General features: G+C 42.4%; 1 protein-coding gene across 8 annotated transcripts in view; it reads right to left on the bottom strand.

The window, feature by feature from the left end:
- Positions 1–17,792, bottom strand: part of pip5k1ba (phosphatidylinositol-4-phosphate 5-kinase, type I, beta a) — a 163,958-nt gene that overhangs the window by 8,766 nt on the left and 137,400 nt on the right. For 7 of the 8 annotated variants that reach the window (XM_068030551.1, XM_068030558.1, XM_068030557.1 and 4 more), the window contains 2 exons: positions 12,104–12,221; positions 9,043–9,150 (listed from right to left, as the gene is read on the bottom strand). In XM_068030551.1, coding sequence (XP_067886652.1) covers positions 9,088–9,150; positions 12,104–12,221 — 181 coding nt within the window. In that variant the 3' untranslated portion in view covers positions 9,043–9,087. The remainder of the gene's footprint in view (positions 1–9,042; positions 9,151–12,103; positions 12,222–17,792) is intronic. The other variant, XM_068030555.1, reaches the window with a different exon arrangement.

The raw sequence follows: 17,792 nt of genomic DNA, 5'->3' as shown, positions 1-17,792 counted from the left end.
CACAGACTAGTCAAGCAGCAGTCTGACATGGTCATACTCACGGAATCATACCTTACAATGTCCCTAACACCATCATCACCGGGTATGTCCTGTCCCACCGGCAGGACAGACCCACCAGAGGTGGCGGCACAGTGGTATACAGTAGGAAGAGTGTTGCCCTGGGAGTCCTCAACATCGACTCTGGACCCTTTGACATCTCATGGCATCAGATCAAACATGGGCAAGGAAACCTCCTGCTGATTACCACCTACCGCCCCCTCAGCTGATGAATGTTGAACACCACTTGGAGGAAGCACGGAGGGTGGCAAAGGCTCAGAGTCTAGGGGAAAAGGTGGGGGACCTCAATGTCCATCACTAAGAGTGGCTCTTTAGCACCATTACCGACCGAGCTGGCCGAGTCCTAAAGGACATAGCTGTTAGACTGGGTCTGCGGCAGGTGGTGAAGGAAGCAACAAGAAGGAAAAACATACATGACCTTGTCCTCATTAATCTGCCTGTCGCAGATGCGTCTGTCCATGATAGTACTGGCAGGAGTGACCACTGCACAGTCCTTGTGGAGACGAAATTTCATCTTCACATTGAGGACACCCTCCATTGTGTTGTGTGGCACTACCACCGTGCTAAATGGGATAGATTTCGAACTGATCTAGCAATGCAAAACTGGGCATCCATGAAGTACTGTGGGCCATCAGCAGCAGTAGAATTGTACTCAACCACAATCTGTAACTTCAGGACCCAGCATATCCCCCACTTTACCAATCAAGCCAGAGGAGATCAACCCTGGTTCAATGAAGAGTGCAGGAGGGCATGCCAGGAGCAGCGCCAGCACCAGGCTTACCTCAAAATGAGGTGTCAGGCTGGTGAAGCTACAATCCAGGATTACTTGTGTGCCAAATAGCATAAGTAGCATGTGATAAACAGAGCAAAACGATCCCACAACCAACAGATCAGAAGTACACTCTGCAATCCTGCCACATCCAGTCGTGAATGGTAGTGGTCAATTAAACAACTAACTGGAGGAGGTTGCTCCACAAATATCCCCATCCTCAATGATGAGGGGACTCAGCACATCAGTGCAAAATGTAAAGCTGAAGCATTTGCATCCATCTTCAGCCAGAATTGCCGAGTGGATGATCCATCTCGGCTTCTTCCTGAAGTCCCCAGCATTGCAGATGCCAGTCTTCAGCCAATTCAATTCACTCCACGTGATATCAAGAAACGACTGAAGGCACTGGATAATGCAAAGGCTACGGGACCTGACAACATTCGGCAATAGTACTGAAGACCCGTGCTCCAGAACCTGCCACGCCCCTTGCCAAGCTGTTCCAGTACAGCTACAACACTGGCATCTAACCGGCAATGTGGAAAATTGCCCAGGTATGTCCTGTACACAAAATGCAGGACAAATCCAACCCGGCCAATTACCACCCCATCAGCCTACTCTCGATCAGTAAATTATGGAAGGTGTCGTCGACAGTGCGAACAAGCGGCACTTGCTTAGCAATAATCTGCTCACTGACACTCAGTTTGGGTTCTGCCAGGGCCACTCAGCTCCTGACCTCATTACAGCCTTGGTTCAAATATGGACAAAAGAGCTGAATTCAAGAGGTGAGGTAAGAGTGACTGCCCTTGACATCAAGGCAACATTTGACCGAGTATGGCATCAAGGAGCCCTAGCAAAATTGGAGTCAATGGGAATCGGGGGGAAAACTCTCCACTAGTTGGAGTCATACCTAACTCAAAAGGAAGATGGCTGTGGTTGTTGGAGGTTAATAATCTCAGCTCCAGGACATCACTGCAGGAATTCCTCAGGGTAGTGTCCTAGGCCCAACCATATTCAGCTGCTTCATCAATGACCTTCCTTCCACAATAAGGTCAGAAGTGGGGATGTTTGCTGATAATTGCACAATGTTCAGCACCATTTGCGTCTCCTCAGATACTGAAGAGGTCCATGTAGAAATGCAGCAAGACCTGGAAAGCATCCAGGTTTGGGCTGGTAAGTGGCAAGTAACATTCACACCACACAGGTGCCAGGCAATGACCATCTCCAACAAGAGAGAATCTAACCATCCCCCCTTGACATTCAATGGCATTATGATCACTGAATCCCCCCTATCAACAACCTGGGGGTTACCATTGACCAGAAACTGAACTGGAGTAGCCATATAAATACCATGACTACAAGAGCAGGTCAGAGGCTAGGAAACCTGCTATGAGTAACTCACCTCCTGACTCCTCAAAGCCTGTCCGCCATCTACGAGGCACAAGTCAGGAGTGTGATGGAATACTCTCCACTTGCCTGGATGGGAGCAGCATCAACAACATTCAAGAAGTTTGACACCATCCAGGACAAAGCAGCCCGCTTGATTGGCACCCCATCCTCAAACATTCACTACCTTCACCACCAACGCACTGTGGCAGCAGTGTGTACCATCTACAAGATGCACCGCAGCAACTCCCCAAGGCTCCTTTTAAAACCGCGATCTCAACCACCTAGAAGGAAAAGAGCAGCAAATGCATGGGAAACACCACCTACAAGTTCCCTCCAAGTCACACACCATCCTGACTTGGAACTATAATTGCTATTCCTTCACTGTTGCTTGGTCAAAATCCTGGAACTCCCTTCCTAACCGCACTGTGGGTGTACCTATCCCACATGGACTGCAGCGGTTCAAGAAGGCAGCTCACCACCACCTTCTCAAGGGCAATTAGGAATGAGAAATAAATGCTGTCCTAGCCAGCGACACCCACATCCCATGAACGAATAAAAAAAAGCCTCAAAAAGCTAAACCCGATCTAAAATGATTTTTAAAAATCCTACACATTCACACAAGGATCACCCACACACAAATAGATTAGAAAGTGGAATGTAGGTTTTTTGGTTGGATTGAAGTCCTGAATAGATAAAAGTTAAATACCATCGTGAGGTTGGATGATTCGGTGGTCTTCTGGCTAGGAGTTGTATTCTTGAAGTCTTGCCTGGTCAAAGTGCACTTTGTGGTTGGCCCACTTTTCTCAGGGTTTTCTTGGAGGCAGAATTGTAGATGGCTCTCTTCCCCTGGTCTCTGGCTGTAGCAGTCTGTAGGCTAAGAGGGTCCACAGTTGCAGGTGGTTTTCAAACTTAATGTTTTCAGGAGAGAGAGATGGAGAGAGAGAGAGAGAAAGAAAGAAAAGGAGGCACACAGCCTTCTCTGCTACTGCAATTCTGCTTGTCTGTGTGTGTAACAAAACTCCCAGTTTTACACAGCCTGGTGAGACGGTCACATGGTTGCCTCAGGGTATTCTCTGGAACGTTCTAATGAGAAACAAGGTTCAGAATTGGCTCCACAGGCCCCAGAATGCCAGCATTTATATTCAGAGGGGTTTGCTCCTTCAAAGACAATGTGTCAGGATTGTCTTGACTGCACTGCTAATGAAGCAATCCTAGGTAATTCAATTACTTAGAACAAGCCATTGTTTTGGGTCCAGGGCTTCTCAGACTTCTGGCTCCGGTTGGGCCTTGGAATGTGCAAAGGTGTTTCAGATGCAAATTGCAGTGGCCAACTTGGCTACCAGTTTTTAAAAAAAGTTAATTGTAGGATTTTCTATATCAAAAGTAAGTTTCCAACCGATGAATTAATATTTCTCATTTGGCATATAGTGTTTTCTTGGCAACTGACAAAACGAGGTTGCAAAAGGAGTACAGGGAATGGAGATTTTACATTGTATGCAGGACATCTTTCTTGCTCAGTATGTAAAAAAAAAAAGTCCAACAAGAGAGGGAGCAATGCTGGATCTAGTCATGGAAAATGAACCAGAACGGATAAGAGAAGTACGCGTAGAGGGAACATCTAAGCAATAGTGATCACAACATAATAAAGTTTAAGATAAAGATTCAAAGTATGACAAAGATCCAAGTAATACATTGAAACTAGGGAAAGTAAACTGGAAAAAAATTTCTGATAACCATAGAAATATTTAAAGTGGTGATAAGAGTCCAGGAGAAATATATCCCACTAAAGAACAAGAACAAACTCACTCGTCATGACAGTATTGATGAATAAAGAAATGAAGGCACAATGAAATTAAAGAAAAAGACATTCACTAAGTACATAGACACCAAAAGAGAGGATGACAAAAAGGAATACGAAAAGGCCAGTCGTCAGCAAAACAATTAGGAAGGCAAAGATGAAAATGAAATTAAATGATCAAGGGATATAAAAAGAAATAGATATTTTACAGACACATAAATAGCCAAAGAAAAATCATGATAGACTCCCAGATATCAGTGGATGAATGGCAGAAATATTAAATAATGACTTTTTCAGAGTTTTTACCAAGGAGACCAACAAGGTGGACATGACATTAGAAGAGGAGATCAAAAAAGATATAAAGACAATTAAGATAGAAAGTGAAAGATAATTAATAAATAAAACAGAGAATAAAACTCCGGTGTTCAGATGAATTGCATTTACACATATTAACAGATGTTAGGGAAGAAACAACAGAGGCAGTCTGTAACAAATATAGAAAAATTCATTAGGAAAGAGAATGGTGCCAGAGCATTGGTGGACAGCTGATATGATTCCATATATACAAAAAGGGAGATAAAACAAGTGCAAGGAACTATAGATCAATTAACATCGGTAGTAGAAAAGGTAATGGAATCCTTGCTCAAAGATGTAATAGAAAAACATCTAGAAATTGAAAATATAATCAGTACTCAAGCAGAGATTGAGGGGAAACTAGATAAACAACGAGGGAGAAAGGAATAGAACGATATCTTAATGGGATGAGATGAAAAGGGGTGGGAGGAGGCTTGTGTGGGCGGCACAGTGGCGCAGTGGTTAGCACCGCAGCCTCACAGCTCTAGGGACCCGGGTTCAATTCTGGGTACTGTCTGTGCGGAGTTTGCAAGTTCTCCCTGTGACAGTGTAGGTTTTCGCCGGGTGCTCCGGTTTCCTCCCACCGCCAAAGACTTGCAGGTGATAGGTAAATTGACCATTGTAAATTGCCCCTAGTGTAGGTAGGTGGTAGGGAATATGGGATTACTGTAGGGCTAGTATAAATCGGTGGTTTTTGGTCGGCACAGACTTGGTGGGCCGAAGGGCCTGTTTCAGTGCTGTATCTCTAAATAAATAAAATAAATAAATACCTGCATGACCAGTTGAGCTGAATGGCCTGTTTCTGCACAGTAAATATTATGCAATTATCCCTTTTAAACCAGGGGTGTAGGGGGTTGAAATATTGGGGTAGCCAATATTTTCTTCTCCACCAATGCAGTCTGCTGCACATGGATCAGTCTAACGGCAGGCAGTGGGAAAATTGAAAAATTCTGTGCTCAAACAAGCACTATTAATTTTTATGCACACACACAATACTTGCGCGTGCATAGATTTTCCTCCTTTTACAGGTTTGTGCAGCTGCACCTCATACAGCAGTCATGTTTTGCAGGTAAGTTACGACGTAGGAATGTAGACTAGCTATAGGTGAAAAGGAATGGTCAATGAAGTGGTGGCCTTGTTTCTAAAGATATAAGATTCAGAAAGGAAGACTGATTTTCTTTACAGAGTACGACTGAGAACAGTTTCAGGTCTCAAGTGTGGCCTTATTTACTGGAAGTCATAGCAGAATTCAAGATGATTGGTACAAAGTTGTGCACCAGTTTCTGTACCTCAAATCTGTTGGTCATTGCTTATTTTAAATTTGTCATACAAGAACATTGGGCTCGACAGGGTAGATGCAGAAAGGATGTTTCCCCTGGCTGGGGAGTCTAGAACCAGGGGGACAGAGTCTCAGAATAAGGGGCAGGCCATTTAAGGAGATAAGGAGGAATTTCTTCACTCAGAGGGTGGTGAATCTTTGGAATTCCAGATGGCTGTGGAGGCTCAATCGTTGAGTATGTTCAAGACTGAGATCGATAGATTTCTGTATATTTAAAACATCAAGGGATACGGGGATAGTGCAGAAAAAAATGGTATTGAAGTTGCAGATCAGCTATGATTTCATTGAATAGCGAGCCGCCTCGAAGGGCTGAATGGCCTAATCCTGCTCTTATTTCTTATGCTCTTATGAAAGTTACGATTGAATCCGTTTCCACAACCCTTTCATGCAATGCATTCCTGATCATAACTTGATGCGTAAAAAGATTTCTCCACATCTTCCCCAGCATTTTTCGACTACTATCTTTGATGATTACCCACCCTCCTCCAGTGGAAACAGTTTCTCCCCGTCAACTCTATCAAACCCTGTCATTATTTTGAACAATTCTATTAAATCTCTCTTTAACTGTCTCTGCTCTAAGGAGCATAATCTCAGCTTCTCTATTCTGCTTAAAATAAACGGGGAGTGGAATTTCGGATGAATACATCAAGATTTTGCATGTGAGGATCCCGCAATGCAATTTCAGGACCACTGTTAACAGCAACAGATAACAGTCCGTCAGCAGCTGTTATATCCTAGTATTATAAAAAGGAGGGAGTGTCTTTAAACCAGCCTCTCCCACCAAAACGATCACAAGCATCTGACAGTTTGGACTTTGCATTGTTTGTGCATGCAACTTGAATCTCCTTATTCTCCATCACAGGTATTCAAACTCAAGTCCCTGAATCTTCAGGGATTCACCAGTGGGTTCCCAGGTCATACTGGTCAGTCTTTGGTCATATTTCTGTTTTTGTTCATTTACTAATAGTATGCTAGTTGCTGCATACTAATAAGAAAAGTTTTCTGCATTGATCGCACAGTTTTTCTTTGGGTTGCTGAAGTAGTCTTTCACAAGTTAGGATAGGTAGTCCCCAGGACTGTGCCAATATATGAAGAGGGTCCTTTGTATAAATAAAGGTTGAAAACCATTAATTGTGGCTCAGTTGCCAGCATTCTTGCTTTGTAGCTGGAAGGGTTCAAGTCCCCACTCTAGACACTTGAACAAAAGACTTAAAGGGGGCAGCATTCTTAAAGTGCATCCTGGAGAGCTTTTTGAGCCAGCGCGTAGAAAGTCCGACAAGAGAAGGGGCGGTACTGGGCCTAATCTTAGGGAATGAAGCCGGACAAGTGGTAGAAGTGTCAATAGGGAAGCATTTCGGGGACAGTGACCATAACTCTAAGCTTTAAGGTAGTTATGGAAAAAGGACAAAGATGGACCAGAAATAAAAGGTACTGAATTGGGGGAAGGCCGAATTCAAGATGGTGGGAGGGGGCTTGAGATATACTTGAACAAATTAGCATTGAAAGGGAGGAGGTATTAGCGTTTTAGTGGGCTTAAAAGTGGATAAATCCCCAGGCCCAGATGAGATGTATCCCAGGTTGCTATGTGAGGCAAGGGAGGAGATTGCAGGGGCTCTGACACAAATTTTCAAATCCTTTCTGGCTTCAGGAGAGGTGCCAGAGGATTGGAGGACAGTGAATGTGGTACCATTATTCAAGAAAGGTAGTAGGGATAAACCAGGTTAGACTCACTGGCCTGTAATTACAACAGTGGTAGGAAAACTACTGGAAAAATTCTGAGGCAGTGATTAATCAGGGATAGTCAGCATGGCTTTGTCAGGGGGCGATCGTGTCTAACAAATTTGATTGAATTTTTCGAGGAGGTGACGAGATATGTAGATGAGGGCAAAGCAGTTGATGTATTCTACATGGACTTCAGTAAGGTTTTTGATAAGGTCCCGTATGGGAGATTGGTCAAGATTTAGATATGACTATCAGAGGTATGATCAGTAAATTCGCAGATGACACAAAAATTGGTGGTGTCGTAAATTGTGAGGAGAAAAGCCTTAGATTACAGGACGGTATAGATGGGCTAGTAAAATGGGCAGAGCAGTGGCAAATGGAATTTAATCTTGAGAAGTGTGAGGTGATGCACTTTGGGAGGATGAACAAGGCAAGGGAATATACAATGGATGGTAGGACCCTAGGAAGTACAGAGGGTCAGAGGGACAATGGTGTACTTGTCCATAGATCACTGAAGGCAGCAGTACAGGTAGATAAGGTAGTTAGGAAGGCATATGGGATACTTGCCTTTATTAGCTGAGGCATAGAATATAAGAGGAGGTTATGATGGAGCTGCATAAAACACTAGTTATACCACAGCTGGAGTACTGTGTACAGTTCTGGTCGCCACACTAAAGGAAGGATGTGATTGCACTGAAGAGGGTGCAGAGGAGATTCACCAGGATATTGTCTGGGCTGGAGCATTTCAGCTATGAGACTGGATAGTCTTGGGTTGTTTTCCTTAGAGCAGAGAAGGCTGAGGGGGAACCTGATTGAGGTATACAAAATTATAAGGGGCATAGATAGGGAAGATAGGAAGAAACTTTTCCCCTTAGCAGAGGTGTCAATAACCAGGGGGCATAGATTTAAGGTAAAGTGCAGGCGCTTTAGAGGGGATTTGAGGAAAAATTTTTTCACCTAGAGGTAGTTGGAATCTGGAACACGCTGCCTGAAGGGGTGGTAGAGGCAGGAACCCTAACAACATTTAAGAAGTATTTAGATGAGCCCATACAAGGCTATGGGCCAAGTGCTGGAAAATGGGATTAGAATAGTTAGGTGCTTGATGGCCGACATGGACACGATGGACCAAAGGGCCTGAATCTGTGCTGTATAACTCTATGACTCTAAAATCTGGGCAGACATTCGCACAGTGTAGTACTGAGCGAGCATTATCCTGTCAGAGGTGCCATCTTTTAGATGAGAGATTAAGCTGAGGCCTTGTCTCTCCCCTCAGCTGGATGTAAAGGATCCCACGGCACTATTTAGATTAAGAGGAGGGGTGTCCTCCCTGGTGCCCTAGCCAATATTAATACCTCAATCAACATCATTATAACATATTATCTTGTCATTATCACATTGCTGTTTATGGGAGCTTGCTGTGTGCCAACTGACTGTCTCATTTCCAACATATAACTACATGTATGTTATATAAATGCCAGTCCTTTCTTACTAAATGGCAAAAAAAAGGCTGGTTATAGTCTGCCATTACTAAAGAGAACAAAACCAATTAAATTCAGTACCTCATGGAAATACAAGCTGAAGTAGCAAATAAAAAGCAAAGCAGTATATGTGAATTACCATATAATCCAAATTCTAACTCCCACCAGTGTACAGGTCATTCCCCTACTTTATGGTTGATGTTTCAGTAAAAATCCCAGGAATCATTTTCATGTATAAGCTGTTTCCCTATATTTACAGGACATAAAAAACATGTATGAAGATGCGATTTATACACCATATCAAAGCATGGGAAGATATCAGAATTTATGCGCTTATATGACTGATGTAGAAACAGACCACTTAAAGTTACTCATTCAACATAAGCATTTAAGTTTGAAGAAAATCAAGAGGTTGCAGAGTACACATCTTCATGCAATTTTGAATCAGTTGCATAGATTTTTCATGCAGAAAGGAAAAAAGGTTTCGGAATATTTTATGGAACTGCCTTCATTTCTTCCATTACTTTTCAGAAAAAAAACAAAAAAGTATTGAATGTGGCACACATCTAATAGTAGCCATGCACCCCTTTGAACACAGACACAATGTGAGATTCCACAGTGACAAGATAAAAAAAACTATTCTACAAGATGTCAGTTCACATTTACAAATCTGATCTTTGTAATGATCATACCTTCCTATGGGGATGCAGTAGCACCACATCACATTGGCACAGCCACAAATTGCACCCACAGAGAAAGGACATGGATTGTCCAGCTGACCAGTTTGAGCATTGACTACTTTTCAAGAGGAAAATAAATAAGTCACAAGCCATTTTGGCAGATGTTAGCAGAAATGCGACCTCAACGTAGGAGCAGAAGGAGGCCATTTAGCGCCTTGAGCTTGGTCTGCCCGCCATTCAATGAGCTCATTGCTGATCTGCAGCCTACCTTCATATACCGGTCTTAGCCAAAAGGTATTACAGATTTGGGACAAACAAAAATCTATCAATCTCAGGTTTACAATTGATCTGGATTCAGTTGCCATTTACAGAAAGGAGCTCTAAACTTCTATCACCCTTTGCATGTTTCCTAATTTCACTTCTGAAAGGTCTGGCTCAAATTTTTAAGACTATGCTCCCTAGTCCTAGACCCTCCCACCAGTGAAAATACTTTCTCTTTATCTACCCTATCTGTTCCCCTGAACATCTTGAAAACTTTGATGAAATGCCAACTGAGGTGTGCGAGTGACTTTCGAGTCACCTGCACCAGATATCTCTCTCTCTCTAACTCATGTTAAAAACTCTCATGGCACTTTCATTCAGTTTTTGGTTTATTTTTGGTTAACTGGAGAGACAACTGGCGACAGAAAGTTCCTACTCATCTGTGCATCTTGGTATGCTACTAGGAGCTGGTGCTGGAGGCACCCATAGCATAGCCTGTCCTTCCATTCTGATCAAAGAGAATAGCATTTAAAGACAGGCATAGCGTTTACAGAATTGAGTGTGTACATATAAATCACACACATACACACATAAATGAATGGTGAAAGAGCATCTGTATTCCCAATGGGCCTTTGGTTTTATCATAACTTGAGATACCATTATCTGAAATACTTCCTCATCAAAATTTATAGAATGTGTGGTTTCCAGCATACTTCTGACAGTACTTTGAAAGATACATGACAAATACCAATTTCCATGCAAGCTCTGTGAAAGGATTAAAGTATAACGCACAAGTACTTTAAGTGTAGTTGTGGCTAAGTGGGTTAGACGCTCACCCGAGTTAGAAGGTCATGGGTTCAAGTCCCACTCCAGAGACTTGAACATGTAATTTAGGCCAAAACTTCCAGTGTAGTACTGTGGGGGTGCTGCACTCTCGGATGTGCCGTCTTTCGGACGGGACGCTAAACCAAGTCCCCTTTTGCCCTGTCACATGGATGTAAAAGATGCAATGGCGCTATTTTGAAGAGCAGGGGAGTTCTCTCTGGTGTCCTAGCCAATATTTATCCCTCAGTCAACATCACTGAAACAAATTATCTGGTCATTATCTCATTGCTGTTTGTGGGAGCTTGCTGTGTGCGAATGGCTGCTGTGCTTCCTACATTGCAACAGTAACTACACTTCAAGAGTGCTTTGGGATGTCTTGAGGGTGCCCTATAAATGTAAGTTCTTTTTTTACTTGTAGTCATACATAATTTTCTTTCACTGTGATTGGTGATTCATGTGACTGACATTGGTCTGTTTATAGGACAACAGCAAGCAGCTTTTTTTCTCTCTGTGGTCTTCATTTGGTATTTGTGTTAAGTCTGTTGTTTACTCAACATTTTATGCTATAGTACATTGTTGAGCTCCATTAAAGAAAATAAATGGCTTTACAAGGTAACACGTTGCAAACCAAAAGTCATTTAAAACTCGTGAGGCTTCAAAACACTCACTCCTGTAAATGGTGCAAATTTACAAAATGAAATGAAACAAAATCAAACACCAGAGCTGCAGTAAACTTTTCACATGCACATTATAAATTCATCCTGAATTGTTCACATTTGTGGAAGTTTAAAAAACTTTTGACATTGCATTTAACTGTAAATGACTTTCTTTTCTCAACACCCACCCCCCCCCCCCCCCCCCACCCGCCCTTTACTCTGGTAAGTCACTTCTCCATCACTGTAGACGCTATGTGTTTAAGCTATTTGCTCACAGGAGTCAAATTAAGCCAAAATAATTCATTAGTCTATTTTCTAAGTAGTTTATTCTAATTTAACTCCTGCCTGGCAAACTGGGTCAGGATGCACTGGGGCAGAAGTAGAGAGTTGCTAAGTGTTCACATTGGCACAGATCCAAATGGTTGACTTGGCAGCAAAATGAAACAATTTAAGAGAAAAAAATTCTCAAATTGATCCAATAATCTTTTAGTTCACTTTTCATTATTAAATTATTCATATACAGGAGGAAAATAAAACAGCACTCTGCGTCCATGCCATTTACCTCAATTAATATTTTGTAAATGAATATTATTTGACTAAATGATGAATTTCATGAAGAATGGATTAGTGAACAAGCTGTTTATCAATGTGAATTACAAAAGATAAAGCAATAGAGGTATCATATTTGTGATTCAATCATGTGATTTTAAGAGCATTTGCAGAATAAAAAAAGGCAATGTTTCTGGTGAATAGGATATCCCAGTTCATAGCTACTTACCAAATGGATGTCAAATTCAGAATTGTCATCATTTTCTATTTCTAGTGTACTTTGCTCCAACGTTAGACAGATTGCGCTGTCTTCCAAAGTGACGGTGGAACTTGTCGGGTTCCCTTCCCTGAAATTACATTGAAAAAAAAAGACTAATAAAGGTAGTTTGCCAATAACACATATTTAGGAGATCGTTGATGTATGCTTTGGCACCCAATGTTGCACAAAAGATTTCTGCATATTGTATAAACCAACCACATTTGATGTTGGATGAATATCAGTTTTGGTTTGCAGTCGGGAAGAAATGCATTATCTATCTGAAGCTGTGCAGTATCTGAGCAGGTGTAAAAGGACAAGAGTGGAAGTAAGTTTTAAATCAAAATATTTAAAGAGGCTAAATATTTTCCCATTGCAGAAGGAAAATATTGGGGAGCAGGTGTAAAACAATTTTATTTCTATAAAAAAATTGAAAAGGAATAAGTGGATATATACTAGTAAGAGATTTGGTGTTGACGTAGCAGAAGCAACTAACATTTTCACAAACATGGTATTCATCTGGGTAAAATCTGGAACATGTGAATTTAGATACGACTGTGTTTGAATGAGGTGCATTAGGACAGAAACCTGGTTATGAAAAATACACCAGGTATAAAATCAAGCTCTGAGCTGGCTACTGTCACTATGTGCAGCCCTCAACATCTGTAAGACTTTAACTGTGTACTAAGGCTAACTGGCAATATACTCTGAATACAGTAAACAGGACTTCCACAGCAATTGTATCAAGTTGCCAGAACATTTAACTAGCATGTAATCATCATCAGAACCAAATAAATTGCCCATCTTGCCTACCTTTTTTTGGTCCAACCATTCCATATTACTGCTGACTCAAATGTGCTGATTCCAAACCATTTTGCTAACACTAGATGGGGACATTTGACAGAATGCAAAATCTCTAGCTGCACACATTTTAAAAACTGTATTGGATGTGTTGCCATAGAAGATGGTGTTATAGAAGTTACATCATGAGTGACTGAAGAAATAAAACCATTGTGGCTTGCTTCGCCACCCAAGACCACTCTCTCCCCACCAACCACACCTGGTTGGGGATTTTCCATGTCAATGAATGCTCTCTTCTACTTTTGTATGGCCAACACAAGGATCGCATAGCGCCTCTTTCAATCTGCAGACCAATTCAAAATCAACACAAAACCCAATATTGCATCACTTGCTCATTTCAGGAAGCCTTTGATAGTTTTGAAACACCGTGAATAGCTCTTCATCTAAGTGGGAACACAAGATTTTGTTCCAAACTAGTCTTCTTTATCTTATAACTGAATGGGTGAGTCTGCAAACTCTACATTTAATCACTCTCTCCAAGTAGTGAATACTGAAACCCAACAGATGATCCTTTGTCTCACTGCACCAGCTGCCTTTGGAAACAAACAGAGCATCAGGAATTTCTGTTTGGTATCAATACCAAATTAATGCCAAGTTGTGTGTGTAATTCTATGTCACGAGCGAATGGAAACAATGGGGAACTACCACTGCATATTGGAAAGGAGTGACTGTGATCTAGTAAATGTAACAGTGAGCGGAAAAACAGGGGGGGAAAGAAACTTACAAATCCTTTGAGGATTGATCTTGTAAAGAAGTTACAGTATTCATATGTAAAATATCATTTCTGAGCCTCAAACAAAAGATGTACACATATTCTATACAAGTGCAACTTGAATTTGTAACAGGATATCAATGTACTTGGTTACCACATTTTTTAGCTTTTCTGTTCAAAATAAAAGCTCAGAGTTTGCAATTGCTCTATTATTCATGAGAAAGGCAGAAACCTCCTGAAAATTATGTGGATTGTTTGGAGAACTTTTCTTTCAAATGAGTCAAATAGGACAAACTCCTGGGCTGCAACGATCAGTTTAAGCTGTTAAAAACTTTATGCCTCAAAGAATGACCTCTTAGTAAGTTGCAAAGTATGACAGCAGTTTCCCCAATATTCAAAAATATCTTAAGGAAAGAGTCTCATCGTTAGGTCCCCTTTAAGGTTTAAACAATGTAAATTAGGATTAAAGAGAGAAGCCTAAGTATTTACTGCAACATCTTATATCTCTGCCTTATCCTAAGTCAACAGTTATAAATACTGTGGCTACAAGAGCAGGTCAGAGGCTGGGTGTTCTACGCTTAGTGACTGACCTCCTGATTCCCCAAAGCCTTTCTAACATCTACAAGGCACAAGTCAAGAGTGTGATGGAATACTCTCCACTTGCCTAGATGAGTGTAGCTCCAACACTCAAGAAGCTCAACACCATCCAGGACAAAATAGTCCTCTTGATTGGCAACCCATCCACCACCTTAAGCCTTCACTTCCTCCATCACCGGTGCACAGTTGCTGCAGTGAGTACCAATTTTAAGATGCACTGCAGCAACTCACCAAGGCTTCTTCACCAATTCTTCCCAAATCCATGACCCATACTGCCTAGAAAGACAAGGGTCGCAGGAGCTTAGAAAGAGCACCATTCCAAGTTCCTTTCCAAGTCACACATCATTCTGACTTGGAAATATATCGCTGTTCCTTCATTGTTGCTGGATTAAAATGCTGGAACTCCCTGCCTAACAGCACCTTCACCACATGGACTGTAGCGGTTCAAGAAGACAGCTCACCACCACCTTCTCAAGGGCAATAAATGCTGGCCTTGACAGCAATGCTCACATCCTAATGATGAATTAAAAAAAATTGAGACCAACAGTGGAACAGTGCAAAATTATTAGACAGTCATTACCTCAATAAGCTTCAACAGTCTTATTTTAACTGTGCGCAGACTATATGAATAATAATATATTTAACATATCTTAAAAAATCCAAAACCCTCCCTGTCAGTATATGACCAGCCCAGCAGAGTTTAGGAATGCCCACACATTCAGGCTAAGTGATAAGTTATTCCTTGTTCTGCTTCTCTCACATTTCTCTTCTGCTCCTCTGCCTAGCACCTTATTGGTTCTGCCTCTGTGCCTTATTGCTTCTTAATCTGCCTTTTCTGATGTTTCAGGTAGATGGAGAGAGGTGTGGGTGGGAGCTGCTGAGAGCCTGCTGGCCACATCTTCCAGTTGTGGGGAAAATTGTGAAATCCAACTCAATGGCTCGCATTTTTTTTTATTCGTTTGTGGGATGTGGGTGTCACTGGCTAGGCCAGCATTTATTGCCTATCCCCTAATTGCCCTTGAACTGGGTGCCTTGCTAGGCTATTTCAGAGGGAAATTTTCAGAGTCAACCACATTGCTGCGCAGTCACATGTAGGCCAGACCAGGTAAGGACGGCAGATTTCCTTCCTTAAAGGACATTAGTGAACTAGATGGGTTTTTACAACAATCTAATGACCAACAATGGTCATTAGACTAGCTTTTTAATACCAGATTTATTAATTGAACTCAAATTTCACCATCTGCCATGGTGGGATTTGAACCCATGTCCCCAGAGCATTAGCCCAGACTCTGGAATACTAGTCCAGTGACATTACCACTATGCCGCCACTTGCTCTCCATCCCACATGCTTCCCCAGACTCCCACAGCACCCCCTTCAGCTTTCCCCTAATCCGTCTCTTCCTCCCAGCCCATCGCTCCTACTGTTACCCTTCTGAACTATCCCCGAACCCCTGAATCTTCCCCACACCCTTGGTGCCTGTTGTGCAAATCTAACACAGAAATGTCAGAGTGGGGCAGTAGGAAGAATGGCTTTATATATATGGTAAATGGGCAAAGTTTAAAATTTTAGATATATATTTATTGCTAAAGAGAGAATGGAGTTGCATTGACCAGAGGTAAAGGATATCATAGAATGATACTGCACAGAGGAGACCCATTGTGTCTGTGGCAGATATGACTGGAGAATAGCAAAACTTTGCATTAAAGAAGCATGACAACTAAATATGACACATAGGGTGAAATCATGATGCAGGAAGGAAGGTTAGAGTGCAAAGAGAATGCATGCCATACTCAAAACTTTCAGTAAGCTCAAAAGATTTTGGAGCCAAAAATTCTGCTGTGACAGCCCTCCTGTGGTGGAAGTCAGCTGCTGAAGGCTTGCGAGAGCTCAGATAGCTGGTGGGACCTGGGATGCCAGGTCTCTGCTCAGAATCCCACCAATTACTAATCTGTGCAGGGGCTTAGAGTTGGCAGAACTTCCAACTACCCCAAACTTTCCTTTCGGGAAGGAAATCTGCCATCCTCACCCGGTCTGGCCTATACGAGAGTCCAGACCCATAGCGATGTGATTAACTCTGAAATGGCCTAGCAAGCCACTCTGTTGTATAAGGATGGACAGTAAATGCTGGCCTTGCCGGTGATGACCACAGCCCATGAATGAATTAAACAAAAACCTTCTGCCTGCCCTGATGTCGAATAGAGGGGTGACTAGATGTGTAGATGAGGCTAAAGCAGTTGATGTAGTCTACATGGAGTTCAGTAAGGCTTTTGATAAGGTCCCGCATGGGAGATTGGTTAAGAAGGTAAGAGCCCATGGGATGCAGGGCAATTTGGATCCAAAATTGCTTAGTGGCAAGAGGCAGAAGGTGATGGTCAAGGGTTGTTTTTGCGAGTGGAAGCCTGTGACCAGTGGTGTACCACAGGGATCGGTGCTGGGTCCCTTGCTGTTTGTAGTGCACGTTAATGATTTAGACGTGAATATAGGAGGTATGATCAGTAAGTTCACAGATGACATGAAAATTGGTGGCGTTGTAAATAGTGAGGAGGAAAGCCTTAGATTACAGGACGATATAGATGGGCTGGTAAGATGGGTGGAGCAGTGGCAAATGGAATTTAATCCTGAGGTGTGAGGTGATGCATTTTGGGAGGACTAACAAGGCAAGGGAATATACAACGGATGGTAGGACCCTAGGAAGTACAGAGGGTCTGAGGGACATTGGTGTACTTGTCCATAGATCACTGAAGGCAGCAGCACAGGTAGATAAGGTGGTTAGGAAGGCATATGGGATACTTGCCTTTATTAGCCGAGGCATAGAATATAAGAGCAGGGAGGTTATGATGGAGCTGTATAAAACGCTAGTTAGGTCACAGCTGGAGAAATGTGTACACTTCTGGGCACCACACTATCGGAAGGATGTGATTGCCCTGGAGAGGGTGCAGAGGAGATTCACCAGGATGTTGCCTGGGCTGGAGCATTTCAGCTGTGAAGAGAGACTGAAAAGGCTAGGACTGTTTTCCTTAGAGCAGGGAAGGCAGAGTGGAGACATGATCGAGGTATACAAAATTATGAGGGGCATTGATAGGTTAGATAGGAAGAAACTTTTTCCCTTAGCGGAGGTGTCAATAACCAGGGGGCATAGATTTAAGGTAAGGGGCAGGAGGTTTAGAGGGGATTTGAGGAAAAAAAATTTCACCCAGAGGGTAGTTGGAATCTGGAACGCACTGCCTGAAGAGGTGGTAGAGGCAGGAACCCTTATAACATTTAAGTAGTATTTAGATGAGCACTTGAAACGCCATAGCATTGAAGGGCCAAGTGCTGGAAAATGGGATTAGAATAGTTAGGTGCTTGATGGCTGGCACAGACACGATGGGCTAAAGGGTCTGTTTCTGTCCTGTATAACTCTGTGAGAGGGAATTCCCAGACTGAGAATTTCCTTGGCCCCAGCCTCTCTGCCGCCCAGAGAGCTTGGACACCAGGATGAACCCGGCATA

This window comes from Heterodontus francisci, chromosome 4 (assembly GCF_036365525.1).
Source record: "Heterodontus francisci isolate sHetFra1 chromosome 4, sHetFra1.hap1, whole genome shotgun sequence".
Classification (NCBI taxonomy): Eukaryota; Metazoa; Chordata; class Chondrichthyes; order Heterodontiformes; family Heterodontidae; genus Heterodontus; species Heterodontus francisci.
Note: the sequence above shows the minus strand (reverse complement) of the source record. Positions and strands in the feature narration are given on the sequence as shown.